Genomic DNA, 21,821 nt, shown 5'->3' on the forward strand with positions numbered 1-21,821 from the left:
ACTCCGGGGGCAGCTGCGGTCTTGTTGGCCGCCGGCCCCTTAAATCACAATCGGTGATGCGCATATCATTAGCTCCTCACCCTGCTGGTCTGTGCCAGCCTGCTGAGGACGTACTTTGTGGACGGGGTAAGCGTGAGTGCGCTGTGCTCCCGTCCCACAGCAGAAGAAACATCAGGTTTACCAGTCTCCCTTTTGTAGATGCCTCCCGCTGCTGTGAATCTCCTGCGTTGCTGTGTGACTTTTGCCTCAGACAGTGCTGTGAGCCTCCTGCTAGTGTGTACCCCCCTAATACTGTGAACGCCCACCAGTGCTTTATGCCATCCCCCCAGTGCGGTCTATGTCCCCCGATCCTGTTCATGCTCCTCTAGTGCTGTCAGTGTCCAGCAGTACTGTCTGAGCGCCAACCCCTCCTGTGATGTGTATGTCGCCAATCCCCTCCTGTGATGTATATATGCCCCCAGTCCCTCCTGTAACGTGCATATATATCCTCAGCCCATCCTGTGTACTGTATATATTGCCCCAACCCCTTTTGTGATGTATATATTCCCCCAGCCTCTCCTGTGATGTATGTGCTTCCAGTGTCTCCTATGTGATGTGTATGATTTTCCAATCTGCTGCCTGCGCTCCAGAGACAAACTTAGAAAAGCAGTTGTGAGAAGTAACATTATCAATATCACAGCCACACCAAAGAGAAGCAGCTCCAGCAACCACAATAGGAGTGTAGGGCAGAGTTAATGGTTTGACAAAATATATTAGATTAATTTTAAAGCTGATAGTTTTGTGCGGTCCCCCGAAGGTTGGTAGAAATTTCCAAATGGCCCCCGGCAGAAAAAAGGTTCCCCACCCCTGCCTTAGACAGATAAGCTCACTGGTACTGTCATACATGGAGGCTATAGGCTCCAAAATGACATCATTTGTGCAAGGACTTGAGCATTGGTGGAGGTCTTTGTGGGTTGGGTCTCCTGTAATCATGCCTCCCCTCTGCCTTGACTCTTTTGATTTATTTAAATTTCATGCCACCATTATTGTAGTGTGTTAGTGCATGAGACCTTCAAGTAAAAATGAGATGTGGGACAATCAAAGAAAAAAAAATTGATCTCAGTGGGACTAAGTGAAAAAGTTAAAACGGGGGGGAAAAAAAAAAGCCAACAAAAATCATGTAAACCCATTTCACCCCTAACACTGATCAAAATTAGAGAACACTTTCAAATACCTGCAAGTAATTGGTGTTAGTTAAGGAAATTAACAAATGGGGTGTTGTTCCAAAATGACTGAAAACCTCCAGCAGCAGGTTGTCCAGATGAAGGCCAAAGGGTTGATTTTATCACCTATAGCAGAATTTCACTTTTTTTCCCCCCTATTTCACCACATTTTTTTTTTGCTTTCCATTATATTATATATGATATGATAAAATGAATGGGGTCATTCAAAAGTACAGCTCATCTTGCCTTTTCATTTATTTCCTATGCTCACACGGTAGCATTGGGAAATATTTCATCAACTTGTCACTAAGATGGTGTCTGAGTCAGCGCCTGCGCATAGCGCTGTCTCCAACGCCATGTTATCGAAGACTTTCTCCTACGTGTCTGATGCTGTTGCTAAGGGCAGCTTGATTCCAAGCGTCCCGTCTACTGTGTGTGGTGAGCTGCTGCTGCTATATGGCTCCTCTTCCTTATGACTGTGCTCACTCCTGCGGTCTTTAAGAGGGAAAGGATGCACGGGTACATGCGCCGCCCTCTGCAACAGCATAGGAATCATGAGGAAACAGTCTTCAATAAGATGATGGTGGAGATAGCGCTATGCGCAGATGCTGACTCGAACACCATCTCAGTGAAGCGATTAAATTCTTGCGAATGCTACTGCACATGCGCTGGACATAATAGAAAGGACAGCGACTGGGGGATAAAGGCCAGCATACAGGGGCAGATGAAGAACGCAAAACCCAACACAGTCTTGCCCCGATCCGGTTTTCAGTAGCACACTGCAAACTCCACCTTCCCGCTTGCTCAGTGCACTCTTTATGATTGACTGCAGACTTGCAGCATGGCTACACTGCTGGCTTGAGCTGTGCACTCTGCAATTTGCAAATTGTGTCAGGTTTGTCTCTGCAGAATCAGATGAGCACAGGTGCACTGAATCTGGCTAAATTCACCCAGCTTCAGAACAGCACTTTCAAGCTCTATAGGAAAGAGCCTGAAAGTGCTCTACTCCTTATCAAGGAGATCTGCCCCTGCTCAGACTGCAAAGCTGACCGTTAAGGCTGCTTTCACACAACAGTTTTTTTTGCCATCAGGCACAATCCGGCAAAAACATACAAAACCGGATCCAGCGTCTGTTGCTGCCGGATCCGTTTTTTTCCCCCATAGACTTTCATTAGCGCGGATTGTGCCACATGGCCTTGAGTTTCATCCGGTTTTTGTCTACTTGTCCGGCGGACGGATGAAACGTTGAAGTGAACGTTTGTGTCCGGCAAAAAAAAAAATAAAAATGGATCGCGCCGGATCTGGCGTGTTTTATAATGGAAGCCTATGGACACCGGATCTGGCGCAATGCGGCAAAAACCGGATCCGCCACCGGATCAGTTTTTTTGCACTCAGCATGCTCAGTATCACACCGGATCTGTCAAAAACCGGAAGGAACTGATTGAAAAAAACTGATGCAACTGACCCGGTTTTTCGCCGGATCCGTTGCATCAGTTTTTTCGCCGGATCGTGCCTGATGCCAAAAAAATGATGTGTGAAAGCAGCCTTACCTAGACAAACAGCAGAAAATAAAAATTAAAATTCCTTCCATAATAAGTTACATTTTACAAACACTTTGTAATTTTACACACATTAACTGTTAAGAACCCCTTTGACGGTTTGTTTTTGGATGGAAAATGTTGAAAAATGTAGACATACAAAACAAAGTAGTAAATGAGACAAAAAATGCATACAGATTTATTTTATTTAACTTAACTCTTTTGTAGTACTGTAACTACTAGAAAAAAAGCAGAGTAAGAGAAACTAAACTGCCTTAGGTTCAGCCATTCAAAATAGACAAAAGTTTCTTTTTTTTCCAATAATGTAAAGAATTTAGATTATATAGCCAGAACAGGAATAAATTCTTACAACAGAATATACAAAAACATTTTGAAAATTTTTTCTTATCTACTGATTCATTTAATATAAACACAGGAATATTTTATGAATAATTTACACACAGCATGTAATTTTTATGTAACAAATTGAACGGTTTTTTTTTTTCACTTTTTTGTTTTGATTTTTCTTAAACAAGAACATTTGGAAAAAATGTTTTAATCCATTTATATTATTTTTTTTTATTAGCAATGCATCAATTCCATAGTTTGTTGTTTTTTTGTTTGTTTGTTTCCAGAGGTAGTGATCATCTCTGGCCAGTACTTTTATTTCTGAAGCCTTACTGGATTGAAAAGCAGAAAAACTGAAAATATCTGACAACCATAACTAAACCCTACTGAAGCAGATGAAACCCAAGTTGGCATCAAATTCATTTCCACATTTTTATAGGATCTTTCCTCGGCTAGATGTAAGGTTTGCGCCAATTACCAATCCAAACAATAAAAGTCTTAACAAATTAGCCAATAGATGCCTAAATATTTTCAGAAAATCTCCAAATTCTGCTGCCATCCAGTACAGGTTGGTATATCCATTGCGTTAACTGTAGTATACAGTAAAAGTGAAATGACCAGTATAGCTCTTCCTGATGTATTCCAATGAAACTAGAGGGTTGTGTTAAAATCAAAAAGGTATAATAGGTCTTCAATGATAAAGTGGAGCAGAGGATACAGAACTGTTCACTTTTAACAATTAGTATTTAACAAAAGAGTTAATTGTCGCTTTTTGGCATTTCATAAAGCTCAGAAACCAAAGACATTGTAGTGTATTTATGCAGATATACATTATGTACAGACTGGGACAGAAACAAACAAGGAGCTATAAAAGCAGGTAACAGGAATACACATTCAATAATCTTGTCACTGTAGTAATGCAGCAAGACAAACAGGAGTGTTATCTGTAAACCAGAATCTTAAATATTCTACCCGTAATCTATTGGACCTGGTAGTCCCGTTGAAAGACGCTAGTCAATAAATAGTGAGTAATGCAAGACCATTTCAGAACGACAAAGTATGAACTAGTGTGCATGGACTTGGAGTTTGGCACTAGTGTATGGGGGTGGGTCTTCGATAAGTGCGAGATAAATCTGTTCATGTGGAGAAGCAGCATTGCCAACCACTCCATTGTATGTAGTAAGGCCCAAATCAGAAGTGAACGGTGCTCTCCTTAGCCTGGCTGGGGAACTGCACGCCATACCTAATCCTGTATTTATATGTAGATGCTGGCTGCTTCCAGGATTGACGTCCCTTAGATATGCAGTTCCACTTGTAATGTTTGATATGTATTATTCTCCTACGTGACCAGTAGCTGCAGAGCCAAGGAATCCACTTTGAGGTTCATTAGTCAACATGTATTGATAATATTTTAGATAATTGTTACTTTGAAAGTATCTTAGATTAGGGGGGATAGGGGGAAAAAAAAAAAAAAAAAAAGTCTTGTTTCACCCCAGAAAAAGTGCCACTTATCCATAGGCTGTGTCTACTGAGGCAGCTCATCCCCACTCATGTTAATAGGAATGAGTGGCAGTATCAGGCTTGGAGGTCAGTTTCTGAAAAACAGCAGCCTTTTTTGGGACTGTTTGCATTCAGTCCCCAGTTAGCTCATATTTTGACAACAGCTGTACAACCACCTACCAGAACCACCATTGCCCGATGTGCAAAACAGGCAAGGTAGTACCCCGATCCATTCATTTTGACTGGAGAACCGCTAAAGTTCATTTTTGTCCCAATGTAAAGTAGGGAATATTAGCCAATACCTTAAAGAAATTGGCAAAGAGGCTCACATCCAGTTAAGTTCTTGTTATTTATGTCATTTGCCTAGAAAAACAAAGTTAAATTCACCATTTAATGCATTTTACAAAATAATAAACTGGTATGTTATAAGTGTTGTAATACTATAGCAATTCTGTATAATCGTGTGTAATGCTCCATCCTCATGTCGGAGTATCCAAGGACGTTCCTGATTGGGGGAATATAAGTGCCTTAGAGTAGAACGCTGGACAACAACATGGAGCAACAGGGTCACAAAACATAAAAAAAGAAAAGATCAGTTCTGTATCTCCTGCTCCTCAGTCACCTGAATGTATAAGGTGTATCAGTTTGGGATCGATAATCACAACATTGGATGGATGCTACATATTACCTTATGCTTTGCCAAATGGCCTACCATTCAGATTTTACTTCCTTAAAGAGTTGTTCTCATCACTACTTCTCAGCCTCCCAAATTCCAACCTGGATTGACTGTTCAGGCCAGAGGGTGCTGGTCCAAACTCTGCAATCTCTGTTGCTTTAAGTAGAGGCAGATTAAAGTTGGCCAGAACCAGCAAAACGTCAGCTTCAGAGCTGTGCTTACAAGCTTGATTGAAAACTGTTATACGTGCTGTGCGCTATGCCCAGGAAACCAGCCAAAGATTACTGTCTGCAGCAGTGGCCGGTAACCTAAGCAACAAGCAGTAAACAAAATTAAAAATCCCCCCATTCTTGAGGACAGAGATGATTTATAACACGCTTGTTTTTACAAGCACCTTGCGATTTTACCCATTTATGTTGAGAAAACCCCTTTAAGGCCTGTGTGTTATACCTCAGGCCTCTGATATATGGGTGACTTCTAGTATTACACCCAAGCTATGACCAATTGCCTTTTTTTTAGTAACTCAATTATACTCTATGGATGAGCTGTGCTTATAAGATCACTGGCCAGCTATAGAGTAGATTCTAAGAATGGAGGATTGGTCCCTGGTGATCTTGGTAGTGTGATCTTGCTACTAGAAATTGCCCATTCATCTTATGCTTTGTACAGACGGACACGTCGTTCGGTCAGTTTGTGCTACAATATTTCATGTACTCAAGCAGCTGAACAAGTCTCGCAGGCATCGATCGAATGACTATCAGAAATGAGTAAAGCTTTGCTATAAACTGTCTACCTCACTTGTGGCCACATAAAAGGCACAAGGACCTACATTACTATGGAGAATATATTCTTGAATGCCACCTGACTTGTCAAGATAATGCTAGGTGACAAATCAATGAAAGAAGAAAATTCAATCCTATAAGGCCTTACCTGCAAGTGGCTATTGTAATATGGCCTTAAAACAATGGCAAGAGCTTTGATGATAAAATCGCTATTGAGCCATTTACCGACCTAGGTAGAAATAGAAGCTTAAAGGGCTATCCAATAGATAGTTGATAAATGCTAGAGTCCTGATACTGCAGGCACGGCCCCGAGCTGTTTTCATCAGTGCTGTAGACTTGGAGGCAGATCATACGCTTTAATGCCTCCTAGCTGCAGTGTTGTGGCTGGGGTACATGGGTCTCTCCCATTCTACCAATCCAAGTAAAGGCGTTGTAGAAAGGGTTAACGCCGCACTACCATGCAAGATGAGACAATCTAGGAAACCTTGAAGTGATTTGTGTAACGCGGTTTGGAGATTCCATCTCCTTCAGACACAATTGTCACTGTCTGAAAGATGGAATCTCCGAAACACGTTAAATAACTTTTCAAGGTTTCTTGGATTGTCTCCTCTTGCATGGCAGTGCAGCATTGACCCTTTCTACAACACCTTTACTTGGATACATGTGGGGCTGTGGCAGTCGTGATATTATGCAGTCTTAAGTGGTTGTGACTCTCACAAACCCTTAAGGTGAGCATCACCAGTGGTGTTCTCACGTTGTCTACTCGGGTAAGGCTATGTGCCCACGCTAGAATGTCCCTGCGGATTTTTTTTGCCTGAAAATCCGCGACTTTCGCGGCAAATCCGCACCCGCGGATTTACCGCGGATTTGCCGCGGATTTTGATGCGGATTTCATTTTTTTTTCCCCCATTCAAAACCAAAAATCCGGACCAAATCTGCACCAAACAATTGACATGCTGCAGATTTTTCCGGATCAAAATCCGCGGCAAATCCGCAGCGGAAAAATCCGCAGCATGGGCACAGCATTTCCAAAATGCCATTGAAATGGCTTGGAAGTGCTGCTGCTGCAGATTTTCGGGAAATCCGCGGCAAAATCCGCGCAAAATCCGCAGCGTGGGCACATAGCCTAAGACCCTACTTTTGCACTTTGTCTTCCAGCCTTTTAATTCTACCAATCTAATATTTATCACCTGTCCGGTGCATAGATGATGAATGCATCATGCTGGAATACCCTTTAAACATCCATTATTTGAGCTATTCCCAAGTGATTCACTAATAGACTTGAAGGCCCTGACTCATGAAGATTGGCGTTTTGCACACCAGTCTTGATGAATAATGTGCTGGAGCAAAATGCACTAAATTCATTAAAGAGGCTCGTGCCACCACAAGAAATGTACTCCAGTCAACGACTGCAGCACATGTCTGTTGTAAATTTACACCACTTCTGTAGCAAACTATGGTGCATTTTTGGACAGGTTCAGCCATGCTCCTTACCAGCAAAGCCCCATCCACTATTCAAAAAGTAGGCAAAGCTGGCCAGGACTAAAATGCCAAATGTCTTAACATTTCTGATTTCTACCAAATTTTGCCAGAAAACTGGCTACAACTGTGATGAATCAGAGCCGTACTGTTTTAGCCTCAGGAATATAAAACAATCCTCTTACAATGGTCTAAAATCCTCCAATGCATATCAAATACCAAGTATTTGGAAGTGATGTATTCTACAGAAACAAAAAAATACTGAAAGGCAGCACTTTGAAACTTGGAATTTTCCGTATAAATTCAGTATGTATGACATTTTGCCTGACGTATTATCAAAAAGACTTGTCCCAACAGCACTGGGAGCAATCAAAGTACAGGGGATGATAAGATTGTAGTAAGACCAAGCAAGATCAAATCCATCTGGTTGCTAGGGTTTACTTTTCTCTACCAGGATCAAAGGGTGAATTCTTCTATTAACACTGTATTAGGGAATGGCAGTTTTGTAAAGTACCTCCATAGGTGGCATACCTTCACTGACTGTCACCTCTAAGCAAGTTCCTCTCTGCTTTTGGGGATCAAGATCCCTACTGGCCATAAGGAAGTGACAATAACTGTACAAGAGAGGGGTACACCCAGACCCCATCATATACCATATCCCAATATACCTCCCTGAATTTGGAGAGAACATTTTCTGATGAAGCCATTTTGTGAAAGCAATTTTCTAAGATACATCCAATGGTAAAGACAATTTGCCTTGTTTTTCTTTAACATAACCCTCATAGTTTATTGAGAACTGAGGAAACGGTTTAGCAGTATGTGCGACAGAGTGAGAGGGGGGTGAGGCAATCGCCATGTCAAGAGGTCGCCACCATGCCGAGGAGGTGCACATCCTTGTGAAATAATACGCAAAAACCCTTAGACATTAAGGAAATCAAACCACATCAAACTTCAGTACAGTAAAATATTACCCCTCAGTAATAAAACTGGGCAAATGCCCTTTACTGCCCGTACAGTCTGAGCCCAAACAATATCCGATTAGAAACCAATTGCATTCTGAGTATTGCTTAATCTTGGGATGCCAATGTATTCTTCTTTGCCCCTACCAGCTGATAATATGAGTAACTTGCATAGAAGATTCCCAGCTGTAAGGCCTTACCTAGAAAAGCAGCATAATGTTCTACCAAAATGCCAAAAAGCTGGAGAACCAAAGGTTGCCCTGTCTTGCTGCAGAAGCCAAAAGGAGGAAAGTACAAGGTTAAACTCCAAGTATTTCCTACCTGTATTGTAAGATAATGATGTAGCTATAAAGTAAAACATTGTGGGAAAACATAAGGCTGGCTGCATACATGTGGTTTAGCGTTTCAGGTACCATTTTCAAAACTGGCAATGGATTTCAAAAGGGACGACAAGGACAGCATTCTCCTTTGATACATACTTGGCATCTGTTCCGGGTTTTCCAAGTTCAAACCATGACTGGACCACAAGTGTATGAGCTTGGCCTTGAATCTTAAAGGCTACCTGACCTTCTGCAATAAGGTTGGCTTCTAGTAAGCAGACAGCAGCATATTGGTTAGGCACAGAACCTCGATTCTACCATAGGAGGCCTATCGAGATGATATATGCAGACCATAATGAGTGAATGCTGTATACCATCATGCCTACGTGAGCCTCACTGAATCGCTTGTCGGCTATGGTCTATATATTTCCTTCAATGTCCCAAGCTAGAAACATGACGTTTACTTACAAAAAGTGGACAACCTTTGAATCTCCAGTAATTCAGCATCACGGTGTTTTTGTTTCAGCTACAGCCGGAGAGGTGAATATTCATCACTTTGACTAAAGAGATGGCTCTTTTGCCTACGAAATCAGCATCCACATAAAAGGCCAGACGTCATGACCGATGGTTCAATTATGTACGATTAAAACAGCACATCGCTCAATAGCACTTCAAAATCCCAGCGCACCAGAACACCTCCCCCGAAATTAGAATGGCAGATCACCTCTCCCACCTCTCTGTAACAGCATTTTGTGGCTTGAGTAGTGTATGAGGTTACCGGTTTTATGGTTTATTGTCAACTGCTGAGAAATGTGAGATGTACTTTTTTTTCCATTTTTATATATATGTTTATATATAGATATTTACACATATAAAAAATAAAGAGTGAGGTAGATAAATGTTTGGGAAAAATATTGAAAACTGTCCCCTGTCATTTACAAAGAAAAAAAAACAAAACACTATCTCAATACATAAGAATATGTTGGGGCATTTTTTACAGTGACCAAAACCAAGGAGAACAATAAATTAGAAAACGAAAAAAAATTAAAAAGAAATCCTACATAGAATACTTTCTTAGATTTAGGGGCTGCAGAGTAAGGACAATATACAAGATGAGATAAGATTCAGCAGGAGAAGATGAAGCGTTCCTACAGACATTCAGAGTTACAGAAGGGAAAAACGTCTCCACCAGAAACAAATATTGGTGGGGTTACTAAAAACAAAGGGGACAACCAAATCTGCTGCAAGCCATAGAAACTAATGGTGTTATTCTATCCTCCATGTGTACCGCTAATTTGAAAATACCTAGGCTAAAATATTAGGGAGATGCATTAGATTCCCAAATTACTCCAGGAACAGCCAAGAGACATGCCATCCCATATGTATGACCATAGAGCTCAAGCTACAGATGGCCAAGTGAGCATCGACAGATAAGGGTACGCTCACATGAGAGTATGACTTGGACGAGTGCAATGCGATAAAATCTCATATTGCACTCAGACCAATGTTCTTCAATAAGGGAGAGATCAGATGGCCAGATTTTTTCTCATCCAGATTCTGGATGAACAAAAGTCACAATATGCTGCGATTTTCAGCAAGAGACGTGTCACTCGCACCTATACAAGTCTATGGGTGCGAGAGAAACAGTGGACTGCACTCGGATGACATCTGAGTGTGGTGCGATGATCGCATCAGCTGACAATGGAAGAGAGAGATTAATCCCTCCCTCTCCTCCACAGCTGTGATCTGATCACAGGATTGGATCACAGTTGCACGACACTTGGCTCAAACTGGCAGCTCTGTGGGAGCCGAGGGTCATTAGCATATCGCATCAGATACCACACGATCGTGTGACTCCAGCCTAAGTCACAGACTATCTGCTCTGCTGACAATATATTAGGACATTTTTCATAGTATGATTGCCTATAGACTGACAGCTAATTGGCTGTCCCTGCTAGGACAAGGCATTATTTTACAGAATCTTTTATAATGACATCCCCTAGTACCTTAGCCGCAGACTAAGACTAAAGATAACTTACAAATGTTATAGGTTATTATGGGGCAGAATAGATTATTTCACTGCGGGAGATGTGCAGAATCCATGCTACCAACTTTTCAGATTATTCTAGGCTCAGTCTTGAACTAGCTTCCTATATTTAGGAAAAGTCCCTTTCAGCATATGAGATGTCACAAGCTCTGCAGTATATCACTCACTCCATTTTCTGGATGCGAAGAGGCATCACTGTCGGCCCCTTGGCAATCCAGAGGCTGAAGGAGCTGCATGGCGCAGTATCCCCGTTTCACTAGACCGGGATCACTCTGAGTCTGGATGTTTGACCACCAGCAATCAGAAAGTGATGGCACAGACTCTTTGAAGGGTTACTCCAAAGTAAGGAAAAGATCCATCGTTAAAATAGGGAATAATATACTGATTAGTCCAAATTTAGGGACGCGAACCAATCCCAAAAATGGGCTCTGCAGGAACCCATCTGAATGGGGCAGAAGTTTTGCATGCACAACCTCCACTCTGTTCATTCTCTAGGAGACTGGCAGATAGCTGGATGCTTTACGTGACCATCTCCAGCAGCCTCAGAGAATAAATGAAGCGGAGGTCCACAGCTCTATTCACAGTGTCCTAGTCTCGAGATCAGAGCAGGACCTCACTATGGGACCCCAGCGAACAGGACGCCATCCCATATATTCCATGGAAAACAGAGAACTTCCTTACTTGGCGCAATCCCTTTCATAGCACCAATAGTAGTAGATCTAGCAGATTACGTCTTATGGATGCAGCACGTTTGCACCATATATCATACAATGCTTGAAAGATTGGTATTTTGGTCTAAATGTTGACTTAAGGTACCGTCACACATAACGAGATCGCTAGCGAGATCGCAGCTGAGTCACGGTTTCTGTGACGCAGTAGCGATCCCGTTAACGATCTCGTTATGTGTGACACCTACCAGCGATCAAGCCCCTGCTGTGAGATCTCTAATCGTTGCAGAATGGTCCAGGCCATTTTCTTCAAAGGCGATGTCCTGCTGGGCAGGACACATCGCTGTGTTTGACACTGTGCGACAGGGTCACAGTGACTGCTGAGATCATTATACAGGTCGCTACTGCAACCTGTATTGTTCCTGCATCACTGGTAAGATCTGACTGTGTGACATCTCACCTGCGACCTCCCAGCGACTTACCAGCGATCCCTATCAGGTCGCATCGTTTTCGGGATCGCTGGTAAGTCGTTGTGTGTGACTGGGCCTTTAGGTCAAGTCTTTAAGTGCAGTAAGTGGCAATGCAAATAAATATGGCTGATTGAGCGTTAACATACGACCAAATCTGCTCTCAGCACAATCTTATCTCAATTTACCCTTTAACAGGATAATATATACATCTGTACATTTAATTACAGATATGCACAGACATAATGGTAGTATTGTATTTTGTTGCATAAGACATGAATTCGCTAAACAGAACATTACATAACCGCAATCGGCGTCCTCACAGCTTAGACTGTAGTTATATTGTCGAAACGTCGAGTGTAGGAGGTTTACCTTAAACCTAAGCGGACGATGCACTGAACAGCGTGCGGGTACAGTACCAGCTCACTAGGTGGATATGTTGCAGTACAATGCAGTAAATATAGAATTTCATGCATTGCTCAGTCTGTGATTTCTTTGGTGCACCACTACAATACCGCTGCAGTCAGTCAGTACGGTGTGATCTGGAGAAATAAAGGCGATGAGCATGCAGAAAGTGAGTGAGCACTAGAAGATATATCCAGCCCATAGCATATATTGGATAAAATATGATATTTGGATGCAGCCATCATTGTAAATGCATTGCCTGGGATTCTGCTGTTAGATTCAAGGTGGGCTTACTGCGCTTGAAGACCGTGACAGCCGGCATGGAATCAAATTAGATTAAAAGAATTTGGTCTGGGTATCAGATACAGGTTGTTTTTGGGATTGAAGGTTTTTCTAGCAAAAAAAAAAATAGCTCCCAAAGTGTAAAATTGCGGAATCTAACCATTCACACAGATTCACAAAAGACGGGAAATCTGGAACCTGACCAGTGACGTGCCCTAGGCACTGACAACCGGAGGTGCAAGGACAAGGAGGATTTAGTAAAGATGAGACTGTATGATCATCACTTTTTGTTCACCTGAGTTTTTTGTTTGACGCATTGCATTATGACAGAATGGTCGCTGTGAGGAGATAGAGGGGCACAGGACAATAGTTATACACTGTATCATAAGACACTTGTTTTGCCCCTTTGCCCTTCCGTAGACACTTAGTTAACGCCTGTAGAAAACCATTCAAGAAAAAAAGAAAAAAAATCCACAAAAAGGCATTAAACAAACATGAATAATACTACAAGTTCATCTGTGGGGGGTGCACAATGTGAGGGGCAGGGGTGTTATGTGTAGGAGTGGTGCAGAATAATGCAACCGTCCAAAATCTCCCATCCTAGTAAATGGAAGTCTCTAGCAAGGTGTGAATAGGTGTGTGCCCTGTGAAGAGAAGCGGATTGATAGGAACATGAGGAGATGGAAGAGTAGACCTGAAGGTGCATTTTTTTTTTAAGTTTTTTTTTTTTCTATCATAGATTAAATACACAAAAAGATAAAGAAAAAATAGCAGCCTTTTTTCTGTACAGACATAGATGAATATCTGAACCATAAAAAAGTTATAAAAGGGACACAAAATGTGTATGTAAATGACGCTATGACCTCACATGTAACTGTAAGGATCTTCTAGAAAGTTGTTGCAAGAAAGAAAATCCTACTCATCCCCCCTCCCCCACCAAAAAAAATAAAAAATTAATAGTATATACGTATGAGGTGCAAGAAGTTATGTTAGAGATGTGGAGAATCCTGGGGTTTGCAGGAAAAGTCTAAAACGTTTCCAAGACAAACCGTGACCTCAAAATACCATTTAAGATGGCCTAAAATCTGTAGTGTACCAGGATACACATCCTTCAGTCAAATGTCATCACTGTACCCTCCATCATCTTCTGGAAAGCAGTCTTCCCACTTTACGGTAACCCCCCTCCCCGTCTCCATCGTCCTGTGACGTGTTGTGATATTTTGCCAGTTTTTTCCAGAATGTATTACATTACATATATGTATATATTTACAGGATTATTCCACTTCCCACCTCATCACACACAAAAACAATTAAAAAAAAAAATAAACTAATAAAATAAAATGCTTAATTTAGCTAGCAAGTTCCCCATTAGACAAAAAAAAAAGTATTAAAGTGTGCATGGGTTTGTGATATGAAAAGAGACTTCATACATCCGCACTGTCCATGCTGTAACAAAAAAAAATCTATTTGGCAAAGACTGTCAGAATTAAATAAACTTCTGGGTTGCATTATTCTTTAACTTTACTAGTCTGTTTTATAATGGGCCAAAGGTAAAAAATAGTTTCTTTTCTTTGCTCTGGCCCAAAACGTGATGGAAAAGAAGTGCTTTCATCCTTGTTGTGTGAGAGCAGGTACAGGCTTACCGTGAAACAGTTTGAGGGGGCACTGGCCTGACGTACCATGTCCTCCAAGTACACCAGTGCCAACTTGGTAGGCGTCTGAAGCCCAACCAGAAGAGAAAGTGGATTAGTGTTTGCACGGATACGGAGGAAACTTCCCACGTGTTAAGTCTTTGATGCACACGAGGGGCTATACTTCTACAAAGGGTTCGTCAGACCTCAAACCCGGATCAGCAGGCTGAGGATTGAGGGAGAGGTAGCGCCCTCTCGTTTTTGCGCCCCCCATTCATGTGTGCGTATGGTTGCCGCTCATCAAAGCTTGCCCTTAAGACAACTACACCTGGGCCATTCTCGGCTTTGTGTCCTACGAGATGCTCAGATGTCTGTAAGGTACATGATGGATCCAATGGAATGCTCTCCATGTTCTCTGCCTCCAGGTCCAGCTCCTCTGTATCGGGAGGTTTGTTCTCCTCACTATAAAAGAATGACACCTCTCTGAACGCTGGATCAAGCTCATCCTTAATGCTGCTGATTATTTCCAGGAACGAGGGTCTCATCTTAGGATTGTATTGCCAGCACATGCGCATCAACTCAAACCTAGAACAAAAAGGTAAAATAAACACATTGATTAAGGATTAAAGGAACACAAATACCAGAAAAAAATAAAAATGAATAAAATAAACTTTTTGTATCAGACTATAATTAAAACTAGAACGATATAATTAAGTCTTCTCCCTCTTCCTCCTGTTTTGTGTCTTGTAGGACAACTGTCTGTAAGAAAACTGGTTTCAACAGGAGCGTCCCCTCTATCCCATTTACAGTAAGACGCATTGATGCCCCCAAATCAGCTGTTAAAGGGAACCTGTCACCAGATTTGGTGACTATAAGCTGTGGCCCCCACCACTGAGCGCTTCTATACAGCATTCCAGAATCTATATATATAATTGCCTTATTCTGTCTGTCATGCTCCAAAATTGTGTCACCGTGACATGTCCTTACGGTGACACAAAGCTGATTGGCCGCTGGGCTCGCCATGGCCCCGCCCCCCCACACGGATTGGCCTCTCGCCCCGGCTCTCTGCAGGCCCCGCCCCCCTCACGCAATGCACGCTCGCTCTGGCCCAACTGACACGGAGCTCCGATTCCCAGGTGAGTACACACACATCACATCAGATCACACTCACTCTCACACACACCTCACACATCACAACATGCTGGGATATCGCTTGCTTCTACACCGGCTCCGTCAGGATCCCGGCAGCGCCAGACATAACCTTGCGATGCTGGGATCTTGACGGAGGCCGTGAAAGCTGGTAACCATTATACACATCGGGTAACTAAGGTCCCTTAGTTACCCGATGTGTATCATAGTTACCAGTGTACACCGGCTCACACTCACTCTCACACACACCTCACACACACATCACATCGCATCCACACATCAAGGTCCTGCAGCTGCGGAACATACACACACATAACAGCACACACACACACACATACACACACACACAAATCAGATCACACTCACACACACCTCACACATCACATCGCATCCACATACTCACAGCATCCTGGGATATCGCTTGCTTCTCGGCGGCGATACTGTGCTGTTGTGAGCTTCCAGGACCTGCCGGGGGATCACATGGCCAGAAGCATGTGATATCCCCGGATGTTGTGAGTATCAGCGCGTATGTGCAATATCGTCAGTGTGTGTGTCTTTGTGTGTGAGTGTATGCGATCGGGTGTGTGTGAGTGGATGCGATCGGGTGTGTGTGAGTGGATGCGATCGGGTGTGTGAGAGTGGATGCGATCGGGTGTGTGTGAGTGGATGCGATCGGGTGTGTGTGAGTGGATGCGATCGGGTGTGTGTGAGTGGATGCGATCGGGTGTGTGAGTGTCGGCAGAGGAGCACGGCGTGCTGGAGGAGGCTGGGACCAGAGAGGCTGATCATGGGGAAGGCTGGGAGGAGAGAGGCTGATGCTGGGGGAGGCTGGGAGGGGTAGGGGGAGGCTGGGACGAGGGAGGCTGATGCTGGTGGAGGCTGATGCTTGGGGAGGCTGATGCTGGGGGAGGCTGGAAGGAGAGAGGCTAATGCTGGTGGAGGCTGATGCTTGGGGAGGCTGATGCTGGGGGAGACTGGGAGGGGAAGGCTGATGCTGAGGGAGGCTGGGAGGAAGGAGGCTGGGAGGAGAGAGGCTGATCCTGGGGAAGGCTGGGAACGGGAGGCTGATGCTGAGGGAGGCTGGAAGGAGAGAGGCTGATGCTGGGGGAGGCTGGAAGGAGAGAGGCTGATGCTGGTGGAGGCTGATGCTTGGGGAGGCTGATGCTGGGGGAGACTGGGAGCGGAAGGCTGATGCTGAGGGAGGCTGGGAGGATGAGGCTGGGAAGAAGGAGGCTGGAAGGAGAGAGGCTAATGCTGGTGGAGGCTGATGCTTGGGGAGGCTGATGCTGGGGGAGACTGGGAGGGGAAGGCTGATGCTGAGGGAGGCTGGGAGGAAGGAGGCTGGGAGGAGAGAGGCTGATCCTGGGGAAGGCTGGGAACGGGAGGCTGATGCTGAGGGAGGCTGGAAGGAGAGAGGCTGATGCTGGGGGAGGCTGGAAGGAGAGAGGCTGATGCTGGTGGAGGCTGATGCTTGGGGAGGCTGATGCTGGGGGAGACTGGGAGCGGAAGGCTGATGCTGAGGGAGGCTGGGAGGATGAGGCTGGGAAGAAGGAGGCTGGGAGGAGAGAGGCTGATCCTGAGGAAGGCTGGGAAGAGGAGGCTGATGCTGAGGGAGGCTGGAAGGAGAGAGGCTGATGCTGGGAGAGGCTGGAAGGAGAGAGGCTGAGGCTGGGAGGAGAGAGGCTGATGCTGGGGAAGGCTGATGCTGAGGGAGGCTGGGAGGGGAAAGCTGATGCTGGGGAAGGCTGGGAGGATGGAGGCTGGGAGGAGAGACGCTGATCCTGGGGAAGGCTGGGAGAGGGAGGCTGATGCTGGAGGAGGCTAGAAGGAGAGAGGCTGATGCTGGCGGAGGCTGATGCTGGGGGAGGCTGGAAGGAGAGAGGCTGATGCTGGTGGAGGCTGATGCTTAGGGAGGCTGGGAGGAGGGAGGCTGGGAGAGGTAGGCTGAGAGAAGAGAGGCTGATGCACACACACACGCGCACTGCACAACACACCACACACACACACACACACACACACACACACTGGGAACCACAAACAACTGCCCTACACAGACACCCACACACACAGACAACGCTGCACACACACAACACCCAACACACAAACACCGCGGCACACACAAATATACGCACATACCGCACAACACACACATTGCACAAAACATACCTCCCCCCAAAACACACCACACACACACAAACCGCGCAACACACACACAACGCTACAGACACACAGCGCTCCACAAACAACGCAACACACGCAACAAACACACATACAACACCGCTCTCACCCCCCGTCACACCCAGACAACACCCAGAACATGTACAGCGCCCTACACAAACACTTGGTAACTACACACAACAACATACATACATACATACATATACATACATATACATATACATATACATACATACATACATACATACATACATACATACATACATACATACATACATACATACATATATATATATATATATATATATATATATATATATATATATATATATATATATATATATATATATATATATAACAAAAATCATACATGAACTACACAATACGTAAATTCTAGAATACCCGATGCGTAGAATCGGGCCACCTTCTAGTACTGTATATAAGAGCCCAGGCCACTGTGTACAATGTAATAAACACTTTTATAATACTTAGGGGGCGGACCGGTCCAACGGGTGTCACTGCTCTCCGGTCCAGCGCCTCCTCTCTGCTACGATCTCCGTCCTCCTCCTACCCAGCCTAGTATAGATGGCGTGTCTACGTCATCCACGCAGACAGACATTGCGGTCCTGCGCAGGCGCACTTTGATATGTCCTGATGAGGGCAGATCAAAGTACTGTAATGCCCAGGCACGAGGAAAGGTTAAAGACGCTCGTGCACGCGCACTACAACACTCTGATCTGTTCTGAGCAGGGCAAATCATAGTGCACCTGCGCAGGACCTCAATGTCGGCTAGTGTGGATAAAGTCGGACGCGTTATGTACACGGGGCTCAAAAAGGAGGACTGAGATTGCAGCAGAAAAGAGGCGCCGACCGCAGAGCAGCGACACCCATTGGACCGGAGTATTATAAAAGTGTTTTTTTTACGTTGTACACAGTGGCCTGGATTCTTATAGACACCGTATTCTAGAATGCTGTATGTAGGAGCTCAGTCGTGGTGGCCACAGCTTATAGTCACCAAATCTGGTCACAGGTTCCCGTTAACCATATGAAAGTTGGATAGAGTAGAGAAAAAAAAACAAAACAAAGTGGGTGCAAATTCATCTCCGGTTTACTCAGATTATTCATTCCTATGTCTGCTTTTGGTTTTATGTGGCAACAAATTTTACAAACAGAACCTAATCATTTCCCCAATCCCGCACTGATCTAGAGCAGAAGCTTCAGCACTTACACTGGTCTTTGTCTGCTTTGTAACCACTGCAGTCAATCCGTGAACCAGACAGTTACAAGCTGTATGACTGGCATTTAGCCCCATAGTTTGGAGAGATTTTATGTGTTTTTTTTTATTAAGTCAAAGGTCATAGTTATAAGTTGAGACACTTTTTCACACTCTCTCGAACAAGGAACCTGCCCATGTGAAGGATCTGGGTCGTCCAGCGTTAAACAAGGAACTAATTTGAATGGTCAGTGTGTAGGAGTCTATTTTCCCCGGTAGAGATGCAGGGATATAGACAGCATGTTATAACTGAGCGCCGGGGTGCCTAGTAAGGATGCTCTCTGCCTTTATGCTGTGCTAGTGCATGTACTAGTCCGATTGAGGGCCGAAGTCTGGGCACTCACCAGATCAACGTGCAGGACTTTATGTGCAATGATTGACAGCTGTCAATCAAGGAGGAGGTGTGGATGAGACCCGAAGGAGAACAGCAGGCACAACTTTGGTCAAAACCATCCTGCAAGCCTGCTCTGGGCATTGCATTCAGGAAGGTAAAGGGGCTCACACTCATTTTGGCATATGAAGTACGTTTTTATACAATTTTGCATCATGCCGTTGGTATGAAAGAGTGAATCAAAGTTACAAGTTTCCCTGACCACTATTATAGCAAGAGTCTGCTTCATAAATTAAGGGGGGAAGGGGGGGGGGGAAGGGGGGGGGGCGGACGAGTGCTGGGCTAGGTCTTACGTCTCTTCCCTAAGGCTAGATTCACCCAAGCAATAGCTTTTGGTGCAGAACACAACAGTGTTTTGAGCCAAAGCAATGAGTCAATCCTCAAAAATTTTCAATCCCTTTCATATATAAAATATTGTACACTACATTGTATACAGAGGAAAGCACTTCCTTTATAGAACAAGCCCATAAAATATATTTGAGATTATAATTTAATTTTATACTTCATACTATTAATCATTATAGCAATGTTAGACTTCAAAACCTGACTTTAGGGGATTCCTTTAGTAAATGTCAACCAAAGTTACGATGAAGGGTGCCTCTTCTAATCGCACTCTCGTAAAAACAGGATCTCTCTCGCACCCTTGTGGCCCTTCACATGGGGTCCATGCTGGGGATTCAGGTCTGTGCTCAGAAGCCAGAAGCCAGACGTGCACACAGAGCCTTGTCACTTGACGCTCGCGGAGCCATTCCGGACTGACCATGCTTCTAGCTTTGCCATAAATGGAAAGCTTTTTAATCCCCCTCTTCCCCTCCCGTGTGGATTTAATACCTTGTTTACTGATTCTCAAGGAGGAGCGGCCCTGAGCACCGAGGAGAGGAATCATGTGCTCACCAGAGCCCCATTTGGATGATGGATAGCATTCAACCTCTGATATGTTTACAGAAAGGAGATGAACTGAACAGTGAGTGCCACGTGGGGCAGATCCGCCACAACCAGGGCAGTTATCAGCCCAATACTTATCACACTGCACCCATTCTACAGAAAATGGCAAGGGCAAGAGCAGACAAGCTGATTGTGCAGTCAGAGATTGCCAGGGGGCCGCAACCTTAAGAAAAATAATAGCATTTCCTACAGCTTACTACATGGCAAGTACATAACCAAGTTCATAGCAACTGGTTTACACTGGCGCAGCAATGGGAGCCATGACACGAGGTGCGCCGTGTCCCCCTCTGGTCAACGTAGGCATTAGATGACACAAGGCTCATTTGCAGTATTGGCAAAAGGGGCTGGTTATAGTTTCAATCCCCATTACATTCAATCATTGACCATTTTGTTAATAAATCTATAAGGCGCTATATGAATATCAGATCTTCTGATCAGGATGCCGCGCCACAACCCACCACCGCTGACGTACTTTACTCTCGTTTTCTTGGTGCGTTTCCATCACAAGCAAAGCAGAACAAATCTGACAATTTCGGCAAACTATGTTGTGTGTGTAGATGCACAGACTCCCCCCCCCCCACCCCCCGTGGAAAAACACGGATTACAGAAGCGGCTATGACACATTCCCCTCTCCCCATTTACAACACCTTAGATCTGTAAATTAAGCATGCATATATAAGGGTCTGAGGAGCGAGCAGCAGGCTGACCATTATATGGCCACGGAGATATCAAAAAGGAGCAGGAATCTGCACAGTTTCTTGAGCTGACTAGCCACAGACGGCAACAACAAAGCTATGATTAATAAATCTATGATTCATAACGAAGAAGTGATAAGATAAGGGACTAATGTCCCCGGCAGCAGAATAAAGCGTAGCTAGGTTTTATGAGAATCCCCTAAAGGACAAGTTATAAAGGCTTCCCCGTCTCTGGCCCCTGTGGAAACGTCCCATGATACTCATCTTTCAATCGCAGTGAGCACAAAACAAATAAACATGTTTTGCAGGCGGCTCACACAGCTCTGATAGTGCGAGATCACTGGAGCTGTGCTAAATGCCCTGTCAGAGGACAGAAACCGAAACATTCACTTACAGTCTGCACAGACTAACATCCACCATCAAGACTTCCATGTTACTGAAGAGCAGGGGTGTCAAACTATCACCGATGGCCACATCAGCATTATGGCTGCCTTCAAAGGGCTGCTTGTCCCCGGTTAGTAGCCCTACTATCTGTGGACAGCTCTCGTATAGCCCTACTACTCAGGGACAGATCTCTTGTAGCCCCTCGCCAGTTTGTGCATTGCAGTCCATGCTCGTACCTTGTTGCATGGAGATCTGCATGAGCCCTGGGTAGCAGGGCAATGCGACAGCCGTCCCCTGGTAGCAGGGCAATGTGACAGCCATCCTCCGGGTAGAAGGCTGGGCTGAGGGCGCTGCCCACCGCTTGGCTGGGCTGAGGGCGCTGCCCACCGCTTGGCTGGGCTGAGGGCGCTGTTCCGGAACAGTTCAAGATAGACTGCTCACCATGCTAAGTATTCGATGCATCTGCTCTAAATATGATACCAGGTCTCTGTACTTATGACAC

At 44.5% G+C, this 21,821-nt stretch overlaps 1 protein-coding gene across 2 annotated transcripts in view; it reads right to left on the reverse strand.

The window, feature by feature from the left end:
• Positions 1–2,933: 2,933 nt before the first annotated feature.
• The window catches only part of IGF1R (insulin like growth factor 1 receptor), a 209,270-nt gene continuing 190,382 nt past the window's right edge, over positions 2,934–21,821 (reverse strand). For both annotated transcript variants that reach the window (XM_075345987.1, XM_075345986.1), the window contains exon 21: positions 2,934–14,889. In XM_075345987.1, the coding sequence (XP_075202102.1) occupies positions 14,523–14,889 (367 nt within the window). In that variant the 3' untranslated portion in view covers positions 2,934–14,522. The remainder of the gene's footprint in view (positions 14,890–21,821) is intronic.

Source organism: Anomaloglossus baeobatrachus, chromosome 4, assembly GCF_048569485.1.
Source record: "Anomaloglossus baeobatrachus isolate aAnoBae1 chromosome 4, aAnoBae1.hap1, whole genome shotgun sequence".
In the NCBI taxonomy this organism is placed as follows: domain Eukaryota; kingdom Metazoa; phylum Chordata; class Amphibia; order Anura; family Aromobatidae; genus Anomaloglossus; species Anomaloglossus baeobatrachus.